The sequence below is a fragment of the Neoarius graeffei genome, chromosome 6 (genome assembly GCF_027579695.1).
Source record: "Neoarius graeffei isolate fNeoGra1 chromosome 6, fNeoGra1.pri, whole genome shotgun sequence".
Classification (NCBI taxonomy): domain Eukaryota; kingdom Metazoa; phylum Chordata; class Actinopteri; order Siluriformes; family Ariidae; genus Neoarius; species Neoarius graeffei.
In genome coordinates this window covers 54,027,035-54,053,383 of record NC_083574.1, presented here as the reverse complement: position 1 = coordinate 54,053,383, position 26,349 = coordinate 54,027,035, and the positions used below count along the sequence as shown (strand labels likewise).

The 26,349-nt window shown below is 40.5% G+C and overlaps 1 protein-coding gene across 1 annotated transcript in view; it reads left to right on the top strand.

Moving 5' to 3' along the window:
• The window catches only part of LOC132887987 (alanine--tRNA ligase, cytoplasmic-like), a 48,636-nt gene that overhangs the window by 577 nt on the left and 21,710 nt on the right, over positions 1-26,349 (top strand). The window contains exons 2-9 of the mRNA XM_060923854.1: positions 4,662-4,829; positions 5,055-5,243; positions 5,437-5,582; positions 23,053-23,244; positions 23,325-23,469; positions 23,554-23,699; positions 23,790-23,898; positions 24,041-24,191. Coding sequence (XP_060779837.1) covers positions 4,686-4,829; positions 5,055-5,243; positions 5,437-5,582; positions 23,053-23,244; positions 23,325-23,469; positions 23,554-23,699; positions 23,790-23,898; positions 24,041-24,191 — 1,222 coding nt within the window. The 5' untranslated portion in view covers positions 4,662-4,685. The remainder of the gene's footprint in view (positions 1-4,661; positions 4,830-5,054; positions 5,244-5,436; positions 5,583-23,052; positions 23,245-23,324; positions 23,470-23,553; positions 23,700-23,789; positions 23,899-24,040; positions 24,192-26,349) is intronic.

Genomic DNA, 26,349 nt, shown 5'->3' with positions numbered 1-26,349 from the left:
CTATCCAGGAGTTAGTACATCAGTGTTGTCTGTTCTTTTCTAGATGGCGCTATAGAGTAATTTGCACATTCAGATGGCACTGATTTGTCCTGATCCTTTTTATACCAAACTGTTTGTTTTCTGTAGGGAAGATTTTCTGCAAATTTTGGATGGAATAGAATGGTCTTATTAGCATAGAAAATGTTGTTTGGGTGTGTCACAACTACCTACATATTTGCCACACTGGAAATATGCATAATAAGGAATTCTAAACAGACTGTCACAGGACAAACAAGTCTGAAATGTCGTCCGTCCATCCAAATTTCAGTCTGTCTGAATGATGGGCCAAAGTCCCAGAACAATGTGGCCGGGGGTCCGGGGCCCACCTTAGGGCCCTGGAAGCTGGAGGGCTTTAGATGGCTTCTCTGCTATTTCCAGGCACATTTTTGTGATCTTCAAAGGCCAAATTACACTAGACATTAGTTGCTAATTACAGTACACTACAAATTGAATAGAATTTATAAGAAAAACATGCTTCAAGTTCTACCCAAGAAAACAGTAGTGCACACAGGTCAGTTCCGTATCTAGAAGAAAGGATGTTCCAGTCAGTTACAACTTACTGGTATTCATATGTAGGTACTATAATAACACTCATGAAACATTATCTCAACAATGACTGGTTGTTTGTTTTTTTCCATATATTATGTTTTTATATAAGTCTATAAGAAATTTTAATAATTAACAATACAACTGTTCTTACATAGAGTTAAAGTTGAGTACAAGATTCTAAATAACTCATCTCATTATCTCTAGCCGCTTTATCCTGTTCTACAGGGTCGCAGGCAAGCTGGAGCCTATCCCAGCTGACTACGGGCGAAAGGCGGGGTACACCCTGGACAAGTCGCCAGGTCATCACAGGGCTGACACACAGACAACCATTCACACCTACGGTCAATTTAGAGTCGCCAGTTAACCTAACCTGCATGTCTTTGGACTGTGGGGGAAACCGGAGCACCCGGAGGAAACCCACGCGGACACGGGGAGAACATGCAAACTCCACACAGAAAGTCCCTCGCCGGCCACGGGGCTCGAACCCAAGACCTTCTTGCTGTGAGGCGACAGCGCTAAGCACTACACCACCATGCCACCCATTCCAAATAACTTTGTAACAAAATTACTTTTAAAACGACTCCAAACTAGACATGGCAATATCATTTGGCGTTCAGACTGAAATCTGCTAGACTAGAACTTAGAAAATAGAAGATAATAAAAACTCTATAAAAATATAAATCTACATCCTATAAAGTATATGACTATGGCATTTTTATTATGAATGAAAAAATTGCACGTAATAACATAAGGCCAAAAAAAAAAGTGTTTCCGGTAACATGAAATACTAAAATAAGGTCGGTAGGTAGGAAAGGTGGGGTGTTTTTTTTTAATTTTTTTATTTTTTTGGTTCGAAAAAATTAACACAAGTAAACATCTTACAAAATAGTATTTTGGCACAGAATCCTTTATACCACACATCATAATAAAATAAGTGTTTTAAATCTTTAAACGAATAAAAAAAATATCGTGAGAGTTCGAGTTATGATCTACGGAAGCGATATTTCATGATATTTTCATGTAATAACGTGAAAACACCTTATCAAGAAATAACGTGAAAATAACGTCCTAGGCTAGGCTACTTCCATTAAAAGCAGACGGCCTAGCCTAGCCTACTGTAGAACTTGGGTCGAGCAAAAACACCGAGCAAAAACATGGCTGAATCCTGAATGACTCCTATTTGTATAAATAGGGGACTACATAGGCGGCAAAATGTAGTGTTTTTCCCTGCCATGGAAGTGTACTTGTATACTGAAAAGGAAGCAATTTGCATTACAGCCTTGAATGAGAATTCAAAATGGTGGCTCGGCTCAGTTTTCCTTCCTCCTTCAGTATAAAAAGTGCGCTTCCATGTTTATGCAGGAGGGCTGATAGAAGTGGCGAAACAGTTTTACTTTTTATCGTTTCTTTCACTACTTGAATGCGTTTAAACAAAAAATTATGACAAACTAACGCCGCTTACACTAAAATATCGAGGGAAATTTGTAATAACTTTACGGTCGGCAATTTCGACGCGGAAATTCTCGATCGGGCGGGTTACCGGAAACACACTTTTTTTTTTTTTTTTTTTTAAATTTGGCCTAACCATTGATTGACAGTTTGGCACTTAAAGGAGATACGCAGAATATTTTTAAATAAATTTGAGTGTATAGTATCTCCACCCTTGACTCTTGTATGCTGCATAAATGGGAATTTTAAAAAATATATATTTCTGAGAGTTAAAATTGACTGCAAAGTTGGCATTCAAGCTGCCCAGCTGAGCCAGCCAGCCCTGAGTGCGTGATGTCATGGTGGTAACCGGTTTTAAAGTGCATATCACGGGTAAATTCAGGAGCAAGATCATTGTAATTCTCCTATTTTATATTAAACTTTGGTCAAATATCTGTAACATTCTGCATTCTCTGCAAATTTATTTTTTACCTTGCACAATACCAGAAAAATTCAGTTGAAATCAAGCCATTTGAGGCGAATTGGTCCGCCTCTGAAAAATTTGGCATTTGGATTTCTGGGGAAACATTGATTTTCGTGATGTTACGTGCGGGACGCCTCCCTCTGAATCCTACGTCAGCGATGGTTTGTTTATGAGAAAACGACCTGGTGGTTTTCTGCAAATTTCTTCAACGTTATCGCATAATTATTAAAATGGTTAACAGATGTATCGTAGGAGGGTGTAGCAACATTACATTCTTCATCCAAAGGTGAAGTAACATTGCACCCAGGTGACAATTCCATATTTCAATGCAAAATCGCTAGCTGCTAAACTTGGTCTACACAGGCTGTGCACTGAAACCATGCAAAGCTCGCGCAGCCTGCTGGAGCTTCTGCAGATAACGTCATGAATCTGGTTCCAGACTCCCTTGGGATTTTTCCAGACGTGTTTTATTTATTTATTTTTTTCTGCTGTAGACAGATGGCCTTGTGCAAAATTACCCTTCTGGATGAGTGTGTAAAGGGACATTCATATAAAAAAAACAAATTTGGTCCAGGATATGCACTTTAAGCCTGTTTAGTTTAATTTGCCTAGACTATGTAGTTTATGGGATATTTACATCTCAAATATTTTTTTTTTTGGAAACACCCTGTATAATCAAAGTCCGTGGGTGAGAAACAATGGTGATTAGTGTTTGTCGGGAATGCTAGTGAACAGTGATTGGTTATCGTGAACACAGATTCGTGCAAGTGCAACTCTTTTACAAACTGAAGGTGACTTGCTTTTACCTGCTCTTTCAACTCGTATAACCTGCACCTGTGATGAGCTGGAGAACCATATCGAGTGCAGGACAGTCACAAAAAATTGCCCAGAAAGTTACGAAATCCTAGGATCCTTTTTGAATTAAAGTCAGCAGGTTTAGCAGGAGGGTCGGCAAGTTGGCAACACTAAACATTTGCATATGTGAAAGTGAGGAATTTTGTCTCCCTTTCCTGCCTGTCCATAGGAGTGTTAAGGTGTCGTCACCTACATGGCTCTCCATCTCACTTTTTTCTGCGCCAAAGCATTTACGTTCTTACAGGTGAAGCATCAGTTTGTGCAGGATGTGTGGTCTGCAATTAGTTCAGCTTGTCTTTTAAGGAAATGCTTGAAGCACTGGATCATTTTCATGTCTTGTATCCCCTTTGAGTGACTTGAGTTGAACACTGTCTGGCTGATGTAAATAATATTTACAGAATTTAAATGAACTCTTTGCAAGGTATTAGTCGTGTCGTGCCAATGCATGGAGGCCTTGTGACTTCTCTGACATTGTAAGTTTCATAACTCTACCAGATTCTATGGTTTGTGGGGGAAGCTTGCAGTTTCTTTATGGCATTTCACATTGCTTCTGTATTAACGCAGCAACCATGTTAACCATTTTGTTTCTAGACGTCGTAGAGAAGACGACATCTTTGCATGTTTGAGTGTTGTGTAGCCAAACGCAAATCCCGTGACTTGCTTTGCATTTCGACTAAAGGTCATGAGGAGTCCGACATTTAAAGAAGTACAGATTTGTTGGGAAAGTATTTTAAGTTAATGTTGTGACCATATCTACTGTGCTCTTGCTTAGGTGATGATATAGTCTTGGAAGCAACAGTGCAGTAATTAGTGCTGCTGTTTGCCATGAGGAGCCTCCCATGAGGATTTTTTTTTTTTCCACTATAGGATAGTCGTGTGGTGTTTTGAAAGACGTAGATTTTCATTTTGTATGCGGTTCTGTTGATCCTCATTCAAGTTCAATGCTTGTTTCTTGCCATTTTCTGTCTTATAATAGAGACGCCAGGTGAAGGTGGAGTACGTCTACTGAACTCTTTTAATTAGAGAAGTGTGTACAAAGGGGAACTTCTTTTGTCTTTGGTTTCTAGTGTGCCCTACATGGGATTAAATGCAGCAACAGAAGAATGAATTACAGGGTTCAGTATTCTTGTCCTTTCAGAATTTTGTTTGGCTGGAAATTACAATAGCCTGCTGCACTGCCGGTCTAACATGATTTCACGCACCCACCCTAGATGCATGGCTCAACATGTGCCATAGGAAGTGGTGTGTTTTTAAGGCAAAATGAGCTGCTTAATAAGTTGTTGCTCTGTGTTTTCTGATTTCCTAGTCCTCTTTGAACAACCCAGCCAGCATGGACACTTCACTGACTGCTGCTCAGATCCGTCAGAAGTTCATTAACTTCTTCCATCGCTATGAGCATGACTATGTGCACTCGTCCTCCACCATTCCCCTGGATGACCCAACCCTTCTCTTTGCTAATGCTGGAATGAACCAGGTAAGACTGTCACACCATTGTTAATGTAGTATTAGTCGTCAACAGTTTTCTAAGCGCTATAATTACTGATAATGTTAGCGTCTTTGAATGTAAAAGCTTGATGTGATGTAAAGAAAATTGAAACTGTAGTTTCTTTCTTGAGCAAAAGTACAGTTGAGTTTTTTTTTTTTTTTTTCCCCCCCTCCCTCATGGCTTTTGTTTTCACCAATCATTATCTTTTCATAGTTCAAACCTATTTTCCTAAACACGATCGACCCATCTCACCCCATGGCCAGACTGAAGCGTGCTGCCAACACCCAGAAGTGCATCCGTGCTGGTGGTAAACATAATGATCTGGATGATGTGGGCAAAGATGTGTACCACCACACCTTCTTTGAGATGTTGGGCTCCTGGTCCTTTGGAGATTATTTTAAAGTAAGACAAAGGGGTGGATATAAGAGTTATTTGAAATAGTATTGAGTATGGCATTCTGAATGAACTAATCTGATCAAATAAAAAGCAGTATGAATATCTTTGCTATTCTTTACTTAATGCTTCTCATGTAACAATGTATTAGAAGTTGTAGGTTACAGTTAAACGTTAAATCCCCCTCCCCCCTCTTTTTAAGGAATTGGCCTGTAAGATGGCTCTGGAGCTGTTGACCCAGGAGTTTGGTATTCCTCTCGAGCGCTTGTATTTCACCTACTTTGGAGGAAATGCTGGAGCAGGCCTCGAGTGTGACAATGAGTGCAAGCAGATTTGGCTTGACCTAGGGTAAGTGTGAGTGTATAAAATGAGTGTTTAGCACACAACAGATATACACACCATGCTGTTTAAATCTTCCCCAGGGCTTCAGACTTCCACCATTTTAGTCATGTTTTTTTTTTTTTTTTGCAACCATTTTTGGAGACCCTGCGACTTAATTTTATATCAAGGTGCACCAGTGTGACTTGCAAATATCCCCCCCCTTAAAAAAAACAACAAAAAACCTCAGCATTGTATATTACATGAAATGCCACGGGGGGAGTGGGATATAGTGCATGTACAGTGGGGCAAAAAAGTATTTAGTCAGCCACCAATTGTGCAAGTTCTCCCACTTAAAAAGATGAGAGGCCTGTAATTTTCATCATAGGTACACTTCAACTATGAGACACAGAATGGGGGGGGGGAAGAATCCAGGAAATCACATTGTAGGATTTTTAATGAATTAATTGGTAAATTCCTCGGTAAAATAAGTATTTGGTCACCTACAAACAAGCAAGATTTCTGGCTCTCACAGACCTGTAACTTCTTCTTTAAGAGGCTCCTCTGTCCTCCACTCGTTACCTGTATTAATGGCACCTGTTTGAACTCGTTATCAGTATAAAAGACACCTGTCCACAACCTCAAACAGTCACACTCCAAACTCCACTATGGCCAAGACCAAAGAGCTGTCAAAGGACACCAGAAACAAAATTGTAGACCTGCACCAGGCTGGGAAGACTGAAATCTGCAATAGGTAAGCAGCTTGGTGTGAAGAAATCAACTGTGGGAGCAATTATTAGAAAATGGAAGACATACAAGACCACTGAATCTCCCTCGATCTGGGGCTCCACGCAAGATCTCACTCCGTGGGGTCAAAATGATCACAAGAACGGTGAGCAAAAATCCCAGAACCACACGGGGGGACCTAGTGAAAGACCTGCAGAGAGCTGGGACCAAAGTAACAAAGGCTACCATCAGCAACACACTACGCCGCCAGGGACTCAAATCCTGCAGTGCCAGACGTGTCCCCCTGCTTAAGCCAGTACATGTCCAGGCCCGTCTGAAGTTTGCTAGAGAGCATTTGGATGATCCAGAAGAGGATTGGGAGAATGTCATATGGTCAGATGAAACCAAAATAGAACTTTTTGATGATAACTCAACTTGTCGTGTTTGGAGGAGAAAGGATGCTGAGTTGCATCCAAAGAACACCATACCTACTGTGAAGCACGGGGGTGGAAACATCATGCTTTGGGGCTGTTTTTCTACAAAGGGACCAGGACGACTGATCCGTGTAAAGGAAAGAATGAATGGGGCCATGTATCGTGAGATTTTGAGTGAAAACCTCCTTCCATCAGCAAGGGCATTGAAGATGAAACGTGGCTGGGTCTTTCAGCATGACAATGATCCCAAACACACCGCCCGGGCAACGAAGGAGTGGCTTCGTAAGAAGCATTTCAAGGTCCTGGAGTGGCCTAGCCAGTCTCCAGATCTCAACCCCATAGAAAACCTCTGGAGGGAGTTGAAAGTCCGTGTTGCCCAGCGGCAGCCCCAAAACATCACTGCTCTAGAGGAGATCTGCATGGAGGAATGGGCCAAAATACCAGCAACAGTGTGTGAAAACCTTGTGAAGACTTACAGAAAATGTTTGACCTCTGTCATTGCCAACAAAGGGTATATAACAAAGTATTGAGATGAACTTTTGTTATTGACCAAATACTTATTTTCCACCATAATCTGCAAATAAATTCTTTAAAAATCAGACAATGTGATTTTCTGGATTTTTTTTCTCATTTTGTCTCTCATAGTTGAGGTATACCTATGATGAAAATTACAGGCCTCTCTCATCTTTTTAAGTGGGAGAACTTGCACAGTTGGTGACTGACTAAATACTTTTTTGCCCCACTGTATGAGGGAATGAGTGAGTGATGAGTGGAGCGCTAACAGTACGTTTCCACTGCAGTGAATTTTGCTTCGGTCTCATGTTGTATGGGGTGAATTCGTCTGGTTGGTGAATAACTGGAAGTAGTGTTGTGTGGCAACCTGTTTGCCATACATTTATATGGGAGTGACACGAGAGACAGACAGGTTTGCTCAAGCCTGGATGCTGTTTTGTCACTATAATCATGAAGAAGAAAGGCAGGTGACTGGGCAGGACTGCTAAAGTGAAAGGGAAAAAAAATTGAATGATGTAAAAAAAAAAAAAAGCAACTATGAACGGGAGTGGAGACAGTGTGACTAACGTTGAGACTTTGACCTCGTTACCACTGACATGCTAATCATCCAACATTAAGCTAGTTAGCTAGTGAGTTACATGGATAGTTGTCTAATGTGAACAATCACTAACTCACAAAATAACACAAGACGAGTTCCATGCAGATTTCATTGCCTCCAACTAATATCCATAAACCCTATAACAGCTAAAATTCCAAGTTAATTTTTATTACTTGTGGACATTAAGTTGATGCTTGTTGGCTCCTTCAATCTCGAAAGATCATGGTGATCTGCGCCAGGGGTCATCCATCAGTTGTCGAGTTGCAGCGGCTGGTATGACTGTATAGGCCGATGCGTGAGCTGCACGGTCTGCTATAGTTGCTGCAGGTGAAGTTGCTTGGTTGGGTGTCTGTTGGTGCCGACTGCAGTCTCCACTGTCGTCGGAGCCTCCTCTCCCCCCACCGGGTCTCTCGGCTTCCCCATTGACGGCCTTGGTGGTGGACTGCCAGCCGGTGCGGTCTGAGGCCGCCGTCTCCAGGTCTGCGGGGTTGAAGCCGCCTGCCCTCAGGTCACGCTTGCACACGTCCTTGTAGCGTAGTGCGGGTCATCCGGTGGGTCTGGAGCCTGTGGCCAGCTCACCATACAGTATGTCCTTTGGGATGCGGCTGATGTGGCCTAGCCAGCGCAGGCGTCTCTGGGTCAGCATGGCAAACATACTGGGCATCCCTGCCTTGGCCAGGACATCTGTGTTGGTGACAGTCCTGCCAGGTGATGCCCGGAAGTCTTCTGAGACGGCGCATGTGGAAGGCGTTTAGTCTGCGTTCTTGGCGGGAGTAGAGGGTCCATGCTCCGCTTCCATAGAGGAGCGTGCTCAGCATGCAGACCTGATCACCATAATGAGTGTTTGTCCCAGACTCTCTTCGCAAGACGGGCCATTGCTATTGCTGCTTTGCCAAGCCACACGCTCAGCTCGGTGTCGAGAGAGAGAGGTTGCTGGAGATGGTGGAGCCCAGATAGGTGAACCTATCCACCACTTTGAGGGTGTGGTTGCCAATGGCGATATGGGGAGCTCTGCTGACATCCTGGCCCATGATGTTGGCCTTCTTCAGGCTTATAGTGAGCCTGAAGTCATTGCAGGCGTCTGCGAAGCGGGTGATGAGTCACTGTAGCGCTTCCTCGGTGAGGGCGGCATCGTCCGCGAAGAGCATCTCTCTGATGAGTACCTTCCACACCTTCCCATTCTATATTTAAAAGAAGAGTGCAGACCTACTTGCAGACAGTGATGTAATACTTGTTTAAGTTCAGCAATTCTGTATCTCATTTGTTTTTATTATATGCAAAAATCATATTGGCATTACATATCCAGTATGTTAATATCTCCACCCATCTGGTGAAAACAACCTGGTGGGGACGTCAACTGTGTAAATAATTTTATACAGTCTGCGTCCGTGCAAGGTTATTTTCAGAGTCGTCAAGCCACTGCCGAATATGGTGTCACGCCAGCCAGTGCGGAGTTTCCCAAGAGCATCATGGCACAAAGATCATCTTTAAATGGTTGAGCAAGCAGTACAATGAACACACTCTCTCCTAGTTAAGATGCCCTTAGCGTTAAGAGGCTTTTGGGAAACCCACCACAGACCAGTAGGAGCGAATTCACTGAGGCAAGCAAACTTGATGTTTGAATTCTCAACTTCATGCAAATGAGAACCAGTCATTTCAGTGTGTGATATGTTTGGTATGTGGCATTCTCTAAAGAGGTAGGAGTAACAAACAAAAAAAAAAGTGATAAAAAAAAAAGTGGATGCTAAAGGCTACATGTACTGTAGCATGAAAATGTGTTACATGTTGATTTAAGTGGTGTTTAAATTTTGTGCTGGTGCTGTTAAAGTTTTCAGTAAGGGGCATTTTGCAGTGCGACTAGTGGAAAACATTAGTGTGGGGCCCTGTACCCCTAGATTAGAGAAAGTTATGCTAAGCACGGCTTGAAATTCGTGGTGGTCAGGTCGCGCGAGGCGACTTAATTTGTCATTTGGCGGGTAATTCCTGTCACTAGCCAGCCCGGCTGGCTAGTTGAAAATAAAAAATATATATGAAGCGAAGATTCAGACACACTGTCAACTAAAGCCGCCACATATTAAGCGCGTGCCGTGTCTGTGTTAACTGATGTGTTTATCGGCAGGACGGAAAATACCTAAGAATTCCAAATCATATTGTGTACGAGTCAGGCTGTCGGTTTTTTCACTACTGCGCATGCATATAACGCATCTCGTTGAATATCGCGGTAATCACGTTATCAAATTCAATAGATGTGGCCACATTATCGCCCATTTAAACACGTGTTTTTGTTGTTGTTTACATCTACATCTGCCAAAGCTACGTTGCAATGTGGAATTTTCTGAAAGGTGTACAGAAACCGCCAGAGACCGGGACAAAGCGACTTCGGTCTGAAGAGGAGAAAAAGGCCGCCGATAAAGCGTACAAGAAGGAGAAAAGACAAAGGACTTGTAAGCAAACGTGGGGGCAGGGTAGGCCTTGGCTGCGATACGATTTTTATGGAATAATTAATTTTTTTCAAGTTGATTCCTAGTCAGTATGAAGCTCCTAATGCTTTCTCTCTCATAAATGGTTAAATACAGAAAGTATGTTGGACATATTTTGGGTGCTATAGTCATGATAGTAAGTATATTTGTTTTAAATACTCATACACCAAGTTGCCAAGTTTTCCAATATATTATTGTTGATATTATGGTGCTCTGTGGTGTTCTCATTTATATATTTAACAACAGTATCAAATATATATACTCGGGTCTTGAAATAAATGCACATTAGTCATGAACAATGGTAACTACTCTCTTTTGTGTTATTTTTGACAGAAGTAAAATTCATACATGAACAAATTTTGGCTAGTTGATTTTCTCTTTGGCGAGTTACTTTGGAAGGTAACTAGTCCGGCTGGCTGGTGAGAAAATATATGAATTTCTAGGCCTGCTAAGTGAACTGCAGTCAGTCAGGGTTGTTGGGTGGATTGTGTGGGGGGTGTGGTGTTTGTGTGTGTGTTTTTTTTTTTTTTTTTTTAAACAGCCATCACAGTTTGAGATCTCACACGACACAAACATTTTTATATATTGACTACTGAAAAATTAGGCATGTGCTGCAAGGAACTCGGCTGCATGGAATGCAGTTATTACAGGCAGGTTTAGCAGATTGCAGTCTTTCTGGAACACACCCAGGCACATCCAGGTGAAGGGCAAATGCCAGCTACTTATAGAAAGAAGAACAAAGGATTATCTTTAAGGTTGAGATGGTGTTTTTCTGATTGTCCATGACCTGTGGTGTGGGTTTTTTTTTTTTTTTTTTGGGGGGCTTTGAATTCTCAGAGATATTTCTTTGTAACCATGGTGCCGGTATTTACTCAAATATTTGAACAAAATGTACAGACAATTATGTACTCTGACCTTATTTACCGACACTGCTCTAGAGGTGAAACAATGCGTCACGATGCAAAAAAAAATTTGAATGCAAGATTCATATTGTGTATATCATTATATTAATTATGCATCTTGCATACAGTTGCACTGTTGGGACACCAGAGGTCCCAATCCATACAACCCTTAGAATATTACAATATTCTATTACAATAGCTCCGGATCAGAAAGGTCGACATGCATGATGAGTTCTACGGTCACACAATCACATTAGAACAGTGAAAGTGCTGTTCAGTAGCTGTCAAATGACATGAGCCCCACACCACTGTGATCAAGTGACCGAGAATGAGGTTGTGAAAGTTGAGCATTTTAGCTGACTTTGAAGCACTATTTTCATTTAAAATGATGATGCCTCGGGCACTGCTATTATATTATATTATATTTCATTCGATTGTTTTTCCCAGGCCAGAGATTGTGTTTTCAAAAAATTGTTTGGGAGAATTTATAAGTTTATTCATTTATTTTTAACATATGGTGAATTTGTAGTATGTTTTGTTTACAATATTAAACCTCTTTATAGAAATTTAAATTTTAGTTTCATGCAGACAAAAATGCATATTCATTTATATAGTAATAGTCTTTCAGTCATAATTTTTCTTCATCAAAATTTTGTTCTAAGTGTTCTGAGAATCGAATGGAGTTGTAATTGCTGAGACTAGCATTATGAATTGAATCAAATTCTGACTGGAGTGTATTGTCCCATCCTTAATATACACTGATCTTGTACTATCATGGCAGTGTGTGTTAGGGTATTAGGCAGAAAAAGAAATTTACCAGTCAAAAATAATATTTTATATAATCCTGATAAGCGCCGCAGGTGCGAAGACGAGCGCCGCAGGCGCGAAGTCCCTCTAGGGGGGTCTGGGGGCATGCCCCCCCAGAAAATTTTTGAAATTTAGACTTCATTTCCTGCATTCTAGGACATTTTCAGGGTGAAATGGCGTGTAATTTTTGATCAGAAATATTGCATATTTTTACTTTGTATTTTTTTCAGTTTCACTCCTGAATGTATCAGATGTATGTATGGTGTCTGATTTGGTAACAAAAGTGAAAAGAAAATAAACAACAATGAATTGTATATAATCTTTTGATCTAGTTACAGTATTTAATAAAAAAAAAAACCCAACAGTATTCTATTTTACCATACCCCAATGAAACCCCCTTGTTAATCAATGTATCACACATACCTTTTCTGTCTTTTTGTGGAAAAACGAATCAGTTTTTGTCACATTCAATTTGGGGCGTTTGTTGGGATTCATCTTGATCCAGAAGAGTGAGTCAGCAAAAAAAAATGCGGTTCTCCCGCCAAGAAAGAGGAAACTACAACGCAGGGTGTTTGGCAATTTTCGACCAATCAGAATTCGCGATTTATTCAGTCCGCATGTTACAAGATTCAGTGCGGGCCAAAATGGCGGAAACGATGAAATATTCTGATTTTTCATTTCAAGTTTTCAGTATTTTTCGTATTAAACTGTGTTTCTTACGATTTGTAAATGATGGCGGAACCACACACGGACTGGCCATCGGGAGTAGCGGGAGTTTTCCCAGTGGGCCGGTGGTTCAGTGTGGGCCAGCGGAGAAAAAAAAAAAAAAAAACAGTTGCGCGCTGGCCTTTAATATGATAAGCAATGTTAACAGTTTCTTTAACAAACTGTTAACATTGCTTATCATATTAAAGGCCAGCGCGCAACTGTAATAAGCAATGTTAACAGTTTGTTAAAGAAACTGTTAACATTGCTTATCATATTAAAGGCCAGCGCGCAACTGTTTTTTTTTTTTTTTTTTCTCTCCGCCGGCCCACGCTGAACCACCAGCCCACCGGGAAAACTCCCGCTACTCCCGATGGCCAGTCCGTGTGTGGGCGGAACATAACTGGATTTATCGGATGACATGTGGGAGTATTCATGTGCGAAAATTTTCGGCATTATCGTCCGTTTCAGTATCCGTCTGTGTGTATACTTGCCCGTTGAAATCGACAATCGCCCGTCAAATTTACGGGTGGACGGGTCTCTGCCTAATACCTTAGTGTGTGTGATGCTAGCAGAAGTGTATCAAGCGCTATAATTAAGATCCACATCGTGAATATTGTCTTGAAAGTGTGAAATCTGCATCCATCTAGTCTTCAGTCTGCACTCGAAGGTGCTCAGGGAGTCAGTAGTTCTGACCTCAATAGGGTTGCAAAATTTCCTTGGGAATTTATGGGAATTTTGGGGAACTTTCGGGAATTTTCAAAACCAACTTTACTTAAAAATTGATACAAAAAAATAAGGTCCTTTTGTTCAGATTAGGATATTTCTCTGGGTCTCTGTTCTGTTCAGAAGAACATGCAAGCAAAAACAAGCATGTAACTAATTAAACAACTGAGAAAATGAATAACCACCAAATGTTTTACAAAAACAATGCAGGTTTTCCCTGGTACATGTATAATGAATTAAACAATAACCTTAGACTTTGAGAACTTATCTTCAAAAGCAACTTTAACTCTACTTATGATTTTGAGGACTGCTTCCTGTAACTTTTTACTAATTATACTTCAACAACTTGAATTCCTTTTTCATTTTGCAACTCGTTTGTAAACCATATCCTGTCAAGTATTTTGCTTGCAAATTATCGGATTAGAAGTAATGATTAGGGTATGCAATGCTATTAAAACAGTGACATTAAACAGCTTTGCTCCAGATTCAAAGAAAAAAGTGGCACTAATATATTTTACAAGCAGCAAAACTTATTTCAAGACTACTAGTAATTAGAAATTTTACATTTTTTAATATTCCTTGTTACCTCCGCCAAGGAGGTTATGTTTTCGGTAGCGTTGGTTTGTTTGTTGGTTGGTTTGTCTGTTAGCAACATTACGGAAAAAGTTATGAACGGGTTGCTCTGAAATTTTTTTCCAGAGGTGTGACTGGGCACAAGTAACAATCCATTAAATTTTGGTGGTGATCCGGATCACCTTCTGGATCCGGGAATTTTTTAAAGGATTCTTGGCGGAGGTCTGCGCTCTCCAAGTGCTTTTCTAGTTATTTTATGTGATACCTTTTTGTGATTTTTTTTTTTTTTTGCAAGATTTTTAGAAATCACTACTTGTTATGCAATGAGTTAGATTTCTAGTTAATTCTTACCAAAGGGTACACTCTAGAAAAATCTCATCTCATTATCTCTAGCCGCTTTATCCTGTTCTACAGGGTTGCAGGCAAGCTGGAGCCTATCCCAGCTGACTACGGGCGAAAGGCGGGGTACACCCTGGACAAGTCGCCAGGTCATCACAGGGCTGACACACAGACAACCATTCACACTCACATTCACACCTACGGTCAATTTAGAGTCACCAGTTAACCTAACCTGCATGTCTTTGGACTGTGGGGGAAACCGGAGCACCCGGAGGAAACCCACGCGGACACAGGGAGAACATGCAAACTCCACACAGAAAGGCCCTCGCCGGCCCCAGGGCTCGAACCCAGGACCTTCTTGCTGTGAGGCGACAGCGCTAACCACTACACCACCGTGCCGCCCACTCTAGAAAAATAATCTATTTAATTCAAAATTATTAGATATCTTGTCCAAGGGACACTTAATAGAAATCTATTCAAATGCAAATTCGAGAGGTCCCCAACACAAAAAAAAAAATGTATTCAAAATATGTGTAGTAGACCAAGGGATACAAGACCTTCTACACTTTTTGTGGTGGGGAACTTGGGAATGCGCATTTGACCTTTGACAATTTTGACTGGATTTCTATTAAGTGTCCCTCAGACTAGATAATTGAGAAGAATTTTTCACTGAAAAATCTGAATATAATACTAATATTGAAAAACTAAAAGCCTTTTATTAATTGGCCTTTAGCAATATGTCCTATTCTTAATTAGCACAAAACAGTACATAATTGAAAGAGAGGCTTAACATGGGGTTTTAATTTGTTTTTCTGGGTGATGAAATGTTTTAAAGTGTTGTTTAAAACTTAATGAATGCCAAAATTTGAAAATTCCCAGAAACTTTCCACCTCTTTGCAACCCTAGACCTCAGTGGGAAGGTCAGAACTGCTGACTCCCTGACCATGTTTAAGTACAGATTGAAGACTCGTCTCTTCAGGCTGCACCACTTCCCTGCCCACTGTGTAACTGCGTTTCGGTCTAGACCAACCCAGGCTGTGTACTGTTGAGCCTGGGGTTAGGTGTTTTGAGCTCTCTATTTAGTTGTACTTTATGGTTTGTTTGTTTCCTTGTCTGAGTATTGATATTTCAACAGATTATTACGCTAAGCATTGCTGCCACTTGTTCAGTTGACACTGAAGCTTTCTTGTCTAGAAGTTCAGTACTTTGTGTACCTGACCTTTGCACTCGTACATCACTCTGGATAAGAGCGTCTGCTAAATGCCCTGTAATCATGGTTTCTTCAGTTCAGCAGTAGTACTGTGTTTATTTTGGCATGTCTTTGAAAATAACATTTTGTCCTTTCGTCTTTCATGAGACATTCATTTGAATCACTTAAGTGATTGGGCCTTGATGGAAATTAACAAACAGCACAAGCAAGTGTATAATACAATATATATTTAGTAACTCCTGGATTATTTATGACTGAAACTAACATGGACACAGATCTGTCACAAGTTGCATACTATAATTCTAAGCTCAAGAAAGTAACAGCTGGGACAAGACCCACAGCTCTCGAAGTGTTAGTGAATGAATAGCACTTTTGGGCCGAATCCCATTTCACCCCTTGGACCAACCCCTTGGCCCTTCCCTTCCATTTTGCGCGTTCACGTGAAGGGGTAGGGGTATCCCAATCCCAGTTAACGCGGAGGGGTAGGGGAAGGGGTAGGGCTTCTGTACCCCTCCAAACGGAGATTTTCCTGGAGCTGACTCCGAACGAAGGGGTTTGAGTGATTTCCCACAATGCCATGCGGATTTCAGCGAGATTTCATGCGGATTTCAGAAAGATGGCGGTTCCCGCGGCGAAAGATTGTCATAAATGTATTTTCTCCATTATTTACGTGTTTTAAGTTGTTATCCAGAGGAAACACGCTGCTTGATTCGCTTTCGAGCTGAGAATGAGCAGCGATTTCTGAAATCCAAGCTGCTGCTAAAAAGCTTTGGGAGTGAGTATTGTTTTCGGTTGCTTGACTGCGTACGTTTTGTTCTGTTATTCTCACTTTTATTGTTTACATGAGTGTTCTGACACCTCATTCTGTCGGATGTGGTGCACGAAGCGCCAAAGATATCCCATTCAGTGGTGTTAGTTAACAAATCACACCCTGCCAGCAGAGATTTCTGGTTCTGCCTCTGGCTCTGACTGTAGCGGCTGGTCGTAGCCAATGACGCATTTGGTCGCGTTTTGCTAACGTAAACGCTGACGGAGGTACGCGATGACGTATGCGATCGTTGAAGGGCTGTCCCAATACGTAGGGGTTGAATTTCAAGCCCTATCCCTTGTAGCTCAGTTTCAAGGGGAAGGGCCAAGGGGAGGGGGAGGGGTAGGGGTAGAAATTAGAATTGGGATTGGGCCTTGGTTTCCCACAAAAATTTGAGTGGGGGGGAATGATAGTTTTCATAATTTAATGTACAACCCCAATTCCAAAAAAAGTTGGGATGCTGTGTAAACTGTAGATAAAGTCAGAATGCGATAATTTGCAAAACATGGAAACCCTATTTTTCATTGAACATAGTACAAAGACAGCATTTCACATGTTGAAACTGGGTTGTTGTTTTTTTTTTTTTTAAATATATATGCTCATTTTGAATTTGATGTCAGCAACACATTTCAAAAAAAGTTGGGACAGGGGCATATTTACCACTGTGTTGTATCACATCTACTTTTAACAACACCTGGTAAATGTTTGGGAACTGAGGAAAACAATTGCTGTAGTTTTGAAAGAGAAATGTTGTCCCATTCTTGCCTGATGTACAATTTCAGTGGCTCAACAGTTCGGGGTCTCCTTTGTCTTATTTTGCACTTCATAATACACCAAATGTTTTAAATGGGAGACAGGTCTGGACTGCAGGCAGGCCATTTTAGCGCCGGACACTTTTACTATGGAGCCATGCAGTTTTAATATGTGCAGAAAGCGGTTTGGCATTGTCTTGCTGAAAGAAGGAAGGCCTTCCCTGAAAAAGATTTTGTCTGGATGGCAGCATATTGCTCTGAAACGTGTATATATCGTTCAGCATTAATGATGCCTTCCCAGATGTACAAGCTACCCATGTCATGTGCACTAATGTCCCCTCATACCATCACAGATGCTGGATTTTGAACTGTGCCTGGAAGACATGGTGTCTATGATTTCTAAAAAGAATTTCTACTTTTGATTCGTCAAACCTCGGGACAATTTTCCACTTTTCCTCAGTCCATCATAAAAGAGCTCGGGCCCAGAGAAGACACCGGTGTTTCTGGATATTGTTTATATCTGGTTTTAACTGGACGCAGCAATGAACCGTTTTCACAGACGATGGTTTTCTGAAGTGTTCCTGAGCCCATACAGTGATTTTTTCCACTACAGACATGTGTCTGCTTTTAATGCAGTGTCTCCTGAAGATCACAGCAGGGATTAAAATATTCCGGCCCCCTAATATATATTAGGAGGAAAAAAACGTTCGATAACCCCATGGCTTTCGAGTGTGTTCGTTCTCTGCCAATGATGGGAAAGAAGCGCAACTCTCTGGTTCTGAAACTAACACTATTAGGCAATCAGAAGTAAAACGGGGCGGGTCTTAACACATTGTGCCTTGAGCAACTTCAGAGTAGAGAGAGCGGCATTTCATGGAGTGGGGACGATGCCAAGGGCGGCTGGTGCATAAGGGCGATTGGGCGACGCACTCCCAAAACGAAAAAAAAGTTTTTTCTTTTTTTAAAACAAACATTCACCAGCGCTGCTCGAGGCCGTTGTAATCTGTCTCTGGGTATCATTGTCTAATCAGGGTGGTCTTGCTTCTAGAGTACCGCCCCTTTTGGGGCGATTTCAGTCACGCTGAAAATCGCACAAGAGTTCACTGATCGAGTCCCATGGTTTTTTATTTATATATATATATATATATATATATATATATATATATATATATATATATATATATATATATTTAAAATAAAATTTTTTTTCTCTCCAATGCAATCTCTATGGGTTCCGGGGGGCTTGCACTAACGTGCTTGCGTCACTGCGAAGCGCGGCAAAGTTGCGTTCGATCCCATAGACATATAAACATAGACGCCGCCTTCTGTGTAGAATCATACGTCATCCTCGCCGCCATATTGGATGTGGCAAAGTGGAGATTCTTCAACCGTCTCTGGTATAGCGTCTAGACAGTCGCCGAGAATAAAGATGCCTCATTCATGTGCTGCGTTTTAACTGTACCAACAGGTTTACCGTCCAAATGAGATCACATGGGATTACCTTTCACAGGTGAGACTGGAAAAATACTTTTCAATACTGTTCCTTCAGTCTTCAGTTTCCCAGCTCATCTCCACCGGGTAGGTGTAGAGTTATAAGCAGTGAGAATTAGATAATGCAGTGCCACACTATGATGAATGTTTTTAACCTTTCTGAATGTGAAGGAATCAGTGATGTATTTTGTTTTGGTATGGCGTTAGAACCTGGCCGAACTCAGTTTGGCGGTCATTCAGCTCACTTTATTCAACGAGAGTAGGTCTGTGTGGTGACTCAATAAATAAAACAGTAAATTTTTATTTTCATTCACTATTTCCAGTTTTTCCACTATTTCCATCATTTATCATATTCAGTCTTGTAGGTTGGTTATTGTGGCCTCAGGTTTTGGTAGCTTGCTACGGTATGCTGACTGATTAGCTTACCTGAGCTATCTGTCGCTAGTTTGCAGTGTACAGGGTATTTCGCACACCATTTATAACCATCACATTAAAAGTTATATGTGTTGTTTTGATGCCTGTTTGTTTCCCAAATATATATATGTGTGTGTGTGTGTCTTAATGAGTGAATAAAAGGCATCGAGTTAAGTATTATTGTAGTAAGGTGCTTTATGAAGTTCAGTCCATTTACTTGCATTGGTTTACAGGGAAGATTTGCCACATCCAATATGGCGGACACTCTGACGTATCCCAGCAACGGGGCCACCAGCTCAATGCGGCGTCTATGTTTATATGTCTGATTAAACCGGCTCATCCAATGCATGAAATTTTGTGGAGTGTTCAAGTTAGCTCTACGAGGCAAAGACGAAACTGAGGGCTCCTGTCACCGTGGTGTTTTTCTGGGTTTGGTTGACTATTGACTTGCTACCTAGGTCAATTTACTTCAGTCCTGTGGACATTTATGGTCTGTGTAGACATAACGGGGGAAAATTGCCCCCCCCCCCGAAAAAAAAAATTCAGGAGCCGCCACTGGACGATGCAGTATATGAAGCCAGGGGAAAATACCCTTGCCATAGATAAAGGTCTGAAGAATAAATGGCGCTGGGCATGGCTGGAGGAGATTGGACGAGATGGCAAGCCATTTAGCAGTTGGTGTAGGAAGTTGAGGGAGCCAGGCGCTTGCTTCTGCACGCTGTGCTCCAAGAAGCTCATATGCATCCAGCGGCAAAAAGGTTCTTCCTAGACACAAGTCAGACCCTGCTCACAGAGCAGCTGTTCGCGCTGTCCCACACACGACGCGCTTACCAGGAGCAGCAACAAGATCTGATGTACCAGCATCCATAACTGACTGTGTATGTGACTTGAAAATACGGGTGTGCGCATTTCTCGCAGAACACGACCTCTCCCTTCACGCTCGCGCAACCCCTGGTCGATCTGTGTAAAAAAAAAAAAAAAAATAGCAGAAGACAAAATTGCATTAAGTAAAATGTCCATTTCAAATCAGCTCGCCAGCTATTTTAACACTCACGGGATAACACCTGAGTTTAAACGGCAAATTTCCACCAAACTAAAAAACAGCATGTTCTCCCTGAACGTGAACGTTTATAAAACGTTGTTGAAATTGTTGAATTATTTGAATTATTAAAACTGTTTAAAAAGTAAACCACTGTCCTTTTAATGTACCCTAAATTAAATGGTTACAAAGATTTAATTTTTCCAATGCTAGACTGAATTTCACATACCCTTGTAACAGTTCACCTTGTGATTGTAGGTCAATTTGTAACCTGTTAAGGACAAAGCTTAGCAGCAAAACTTGATATCAAAAGAAATCCTAAATGCTACATGTAGCATATTTTGGTGAGGTGCACTTTTGCCATCTACTGGCCGTTTTTGGTATTGCATTTTCAAAAGTCAAACTTAGTCTGCAATCATTCATGCAATCTTTTTGACCCTGTGAATGTGTTCATGTCGCATATTACAACCCCTGCAACCACATAAAACGTATATATGCCTGTATTGTGTGCCAACTCCTCCAACCGACCGGCCATATGGTGAATAGAGTCACTTGCATGAGTCTAAAAAGTTCAGGCTCAGGATTTTTTTTTTTTTTGCTTTAATCCCTGTCACAGGCATCCAGTGTCAGTTTTCAGCCTTGTCTCTTGCATACAGAGATTTTCTCCAGATTCTCTGAATCCTTTAATGATATTATGGACCATAGGTAGATGATGTGATCCCCAATTTTTTTGCAATTTTACATTGAGGAACGTTATTCTTAAATTGTTGCACTGTTTGCCCATGCAGTCCTTCACAGAGTGGTGAACCCCTCCCCATCTTTACTTCTGAGAGAGACTGCCTCTCTGGGATGCTCTATTTATACCCAATCATGTTACTGACCTGTTGCCAATGAACCAAATTTAGTTTTTTTTTTTTTTTTTAAGCATTACACAACTTTTTCAGTCATCTGTTGCCCCGTCCCAGCTTTTCTGAAACATGTTGCTGACATCAAATTCAAAATGAGCGTATATTTTTCAAAATCAATAAAATTTCTGTTTCAACATTTTGATATGTTGTTCTTGTACTATTTTCAATGAAATATAGGGTTTCCGTGATTTTTTACAAATCTTCACATTCTGTTTTTATGTATAGTTTACACAGTGTCCCAACTTTTTTGGAATTGGGGTTGTAGTTAATTGGCACATGACCAACTAGTTATGTGCATTAATACAGACAGTGGAAGATAAACTAGTATATGAATTCCCAGAGAGGGGATGACAACTAAATTATTAGTTCATAATGTTGTACATGTCTGTACTATCAACAGAAACTCATTAAGGTGTTGGCCAACATTCTGATTGAGATGATGATAAACATATTCAAGTCTGGCTTGCAGCTCTTCATATAAACAAAGGAGTTGTCTGACTGCTTTTCGCTGTACGTGATTTTGCTCGGCCTCGTCACTGTACCTGATTTTGAAAATTTCCTCTGTCGTTGTTCGAACCAATTAATACATGTAGTAAAATTGTTCCATCAGCCAGATCATAGCAGATGTGTGTGTTGCTGTGTAGTTACAGCATCAAGGTGTGTCAAATCATCTTCAAGCGCATTATGCTCAAACAGGCATACCAAATAAACTTATTTTGTAAAAGTCAATAGGAGTAGGATTGTTTTCTTTCTCTGGTCAGTGAGCCTACTTTTCTTCCAGGCATCTAATTTTTTTTATTATTATTATTATTATTATTATTATTTAAATCCACCCAAACAGCCCAAGCACAAAATCTGCTTGTCCTGGGCTACTGCTTTTTTCCACCCCTTTCAGGTCTGTAGTTGATGCATACTCGAGTACGTGTTGCTCAAGTGGTGACTAGCTTATTTACTATATTGGTTGTTCTAATATAGTAAATCAGGCGTCTGTTCCATAAAGAATATGAATTTTTTTTTTAAATCTGGTAACAAGTACTTTATCAATAAAATTAGTTTAGGTCCTTTAATTTATTATTTTTATTATTGTATGATTTTAAATTTTTATGCAAATTATTTATTTTTAGAGCCATGTGTATATTATGTTTTAAGATATTAAATGTAACTCTAATAAATGTCGTCTAATCTAGTACCTAACAAGAATACGAGATATATGTTGTTAGTGAGTGAGGTAGGGATTGAATTCATGCACTGTGTGTGTGCGTGTGTGTGTGTGTATATATATTAGTGCTGTCAAAAATGTCGCGTTATTAACACGTTAACTTGACTCAATTTTAACGGCGATAATTTTTTTATCGCGAGATTAACGCTCTGTGACATGATGCCACGCCCCACACAGCCGGAGTCCTCTGCCCTCCCCCGAAGCGCCACGGTGCTCGGCTTAAGTTTTTCGTTTTCCCATCGGCGGCTCCAGCCCCACTTTGCAGTGGCTGTGACAAGACGTGTTATGCTCTGCAATAAAAAAAAAAACATTGGTACAACCAGTGTTCGAACTATGCCGATATTTTCGGGGGGGTGCTTGCGCTTGTCTCAGAGCGCGGCTCTCCATCGCGTGCTCACTTCGGATATGCAAATGCTTCCCGTTACACACGATTGCTATGTCAATAAACATCATTTTGCCAATATTTTAGAGACCCCCCAACATTTCCCAAATCATGTTTTCAAGGGATCTCATGTCTGTTTCAGGGGATCTCGGATCCCCCGAGTACCCCGTAGCTCGAACGGTGAGCAAGCCCATTCACTTTTATGCTGATAAGAGAATTACAATGGTTTTTCATGTGACAAAAATGTGCGATTAAATTGCGATTAATCGCGATTAAATATTTTAATCGCTTGACAGCACACACACACATATATATATATATATATATATATATATATATATATATATATATATATATATATATATATATATAAAATCTCAATCTGTTATGCTGTTAATGACCTTTTTCATGTCCATGGTAAATGTGTGGCCTGTGTTTCCTCAATGTCTGCTGTGTGTCTGTACCATATGTCAGGGTGGCAGAGGAGCGTATTCTGCCAGGTAGTATGAAAGACAATTTCTGGGAGATGGGAGATACTGGTCCCTGTGGGCCCTGCAGTGAGATCCACTACGACCGCATTGGAGGCAGAGATGCTGCACACCTCGTCAACATGGACGACCCTAATGTGCTGGAAGTCTGGAATCTGGTGTTTATCCAGTACAACAGGTAGAATGGATTTGCTTTGGGTAAACAAACCTGTGGATGCACAAACTAATTTAGTCCAACCTTTTGAATGCTCCATGTAGAGAGTCTGAGACAGAGCTGAAGCCTCTTCCTAAGAAGAGCATTGATACTGGAATGGGCCTGGAGCGACTGGTCTCGGTCCTGCAGAACAAGATGTCGAACTACGATACTGATCTCTTTGTTCCTTATTTCGAAGCTATCCAGAAGGTATAAGCACATCTGTAGGACCTCTGTACTGGTTGCTGTTGTATTCTCCCTAACCTAACAAGCACGTTTGTTTTGGGTGCTAAGGGTACAGGAGCCAGGCCTTACACTGGCAAAGTTGGATCAGAAGACCAAGATGGCATTGACATGGCATATCGTGTCCTGGCTGATCACGCCCGCACCATCACTGTTGCTCTTTCTGACGGTGGTCGACCGGACAACACTGGAAGGGGGTGAGATTATGGAGTAGACCGTAGCAATACTTGGGGTGTATTGCATAGTTTGTGACTGTATTTACAGCTCTGTCTGCTGTGTGTGTCTAGATATGTGTTGAGAAGGATCCTGCGACGTGCTGTACGGTACGCTCATGAGAAGCTGGGTGCTCAAAAGGGCTTCTTTGCCTCTCTGGTGGATGTGGTGGTGCAATCACTGGTGAGAATTCATCTTTAGCTGGAGAGAGAGCAAACTATTAACTCTTGAATGCAGTGGAACTCTTAACTTATGTCATTGAGTTGTAATAAGAATCTTTACCTTTTTTTTTTATTTTTTTTATTGCTGCTATCTCTGCTCACAGGGAGATGCTTTTCCTGAGCTGAAGAAAGACCCAGACACAGTGAAGGATGTCATTAATGAAGAAGAAATGCAGTTTCTTAAGACTCTCAGCAGGGGGCGACGCATCCTGGACAGGAAGATCCAAAACCTTGGAGACAGCAAGACTCTTCCAGGTTGGTGTGACTAGTCTTTTAATTCTGTTTGTCTTTGAGGTTAGAGGTTCACTAGTGTGAAGATTTATGCAAAGCTTGTGTGTGTTACAGATCCCCAGTCCAGTATCAGTCCATTCACACTGAATTCCACTTAGAGCTTTTCACTATTAGTCATTTCTTTGGCCACATGCACAGAACCAACACTGACCAGTACACTGGCCACAGTAACAGCTAGCTGTTTAACATCTTTTACTGGCTAATAAAATAAACTACAAAGGTAATTACTGTAAGATTAATGGGATTATAGGGAAATTAAACAGGTTAAACAGATATTACACTCCGAACTGCCTTAGTTTGTGGAAGCAATTGTTAAGTCTGACTTCTTGAGGTCCCCTCAGGTTACAGCTTGGAAGAATATGAACAAGTTTTACAAGTTGAATATTGTAAATGCTGTAGTTCTGTAAATACTCTTTTTTTTTTTTTTTTTTTTTTTTTTTTTTTTAAATCCTAGTTCTCATATAGGGATGGGAATGGAGAAGAGTTAAAAACTATGGATGCTGCTTGGGGGGGAACCCTCTGGTGAAGCCTATTATCAACCTGCTCGTGTGTGTGTGGTTTTTTTTTTTTTTTTTTTTTTTTTTTTTTTTTTTAAATGTGGATCTTTTTTCTAGTAAACTTAGTTACTACTTACCCATCAGCAAAACCCTTTCATGCTTATTTTAACATGTTGAAATGTTATTAGGCTGACATTCTGCACTGTGCTCCAGCTACATTGATGCTGAAAACCTATGTAGGCCTATTCCTATATATATACACACACACACACACACACACACACGCGCACAATTGATCCAAAATCGATAAAGAATTGGACCAATGAGCAGAATTGATAATGGCATCGGTATCCATAGCATTTGATCAATTTCCGACCCTGTTCTCATGGCAATCATAATTGTTTTAGACCTTTTTGCAGTCAGGTGAAAACGAGTTGTTCTACACAGAGTGATGGGAAATAAATATTTGGATATATTAAATGAACCAAAAAAAAAAAAAATGCTTCCAGTGCGCATATCAACATTTGCATATACAAGGTCCTTTAACTTTTATACTTATAAACAAAAAAGTGTGTAATCATAAGCATAAAACAATTTATAGGGTTTTTTATTTTTTTTTGGGGGGGGGGGAGAGTATTTCGACACTAGTATTTAAAAATGTATATATTTGAAAGGTTACAGAACAAAAAATTGCTCTAAATATAAATACTGCAAAAAAGTGCTCTTGTGCAAATTTTTATAAAAGATATTTGTTGGGTTTTGATGCAACAAGTAGCAATCATAATAAAACTGAAAGATCTCTGAGACAGCATTATTATTAAACAGCACTCAAATGGAAAAAACTAGAGAGCCGTAACAAAGAACAAATACCTTAAACATTCCTAACGGTATTATTGGTTCAGTAATATGCAGGTGAAAAGTTGGATCATCCACAACTAATTACCCAGGGCAGGTTCCAGGACCTCTTGAAACAGCAGCTCCATAGCAGTGAAAAAGCAATGAACTGCAGTGCAAATTTTGGCATTCCTACACTGTACATAAAACTACTTTGTTGAAGAAGCAGAGAGATGCGTATCTGAAAGCATTCAGACCAAATAGATCGATAGAATCTTTGTCATGGCACATCAGTAGGGGTGTAACGATTCGTTTTAACGACGATTCGATTCAAATCACGATTCTTGGTTGCCGATACGATTCAAGGATGATTTTGGTTCATTTAGAACGATACGATCCAAAACGATTCAGTGACTTGAAATCGATTCAGTAACTTTTTAGCCAAAAATTAAACCAGTGTGACTGAAATAAATACCTGGATACTGGACAGTGCAGGTGAAGTTTTCTAGATTCCTGTTGTTTCTTGTAAGGGAATCAGGTATCATTATGGATATAAACAAACAAGTAAACAACAATTAATGGCAAATGCATTGACATTTTATTTGAATTAAGTGCAACCAACACTTTAGGTTGGAAAAATAAATAAATAAATAATACTTCTGCTTTTGTTTTTCCAACACAAAAATATTACAATATCAAATGTGTGTATGTATGTGTATATATCAAAAATCAAGTGCTACTAATTTTTTTTAGGTTGAATTAATAACAGTAGGTTTACCTGTTGTTTTTAA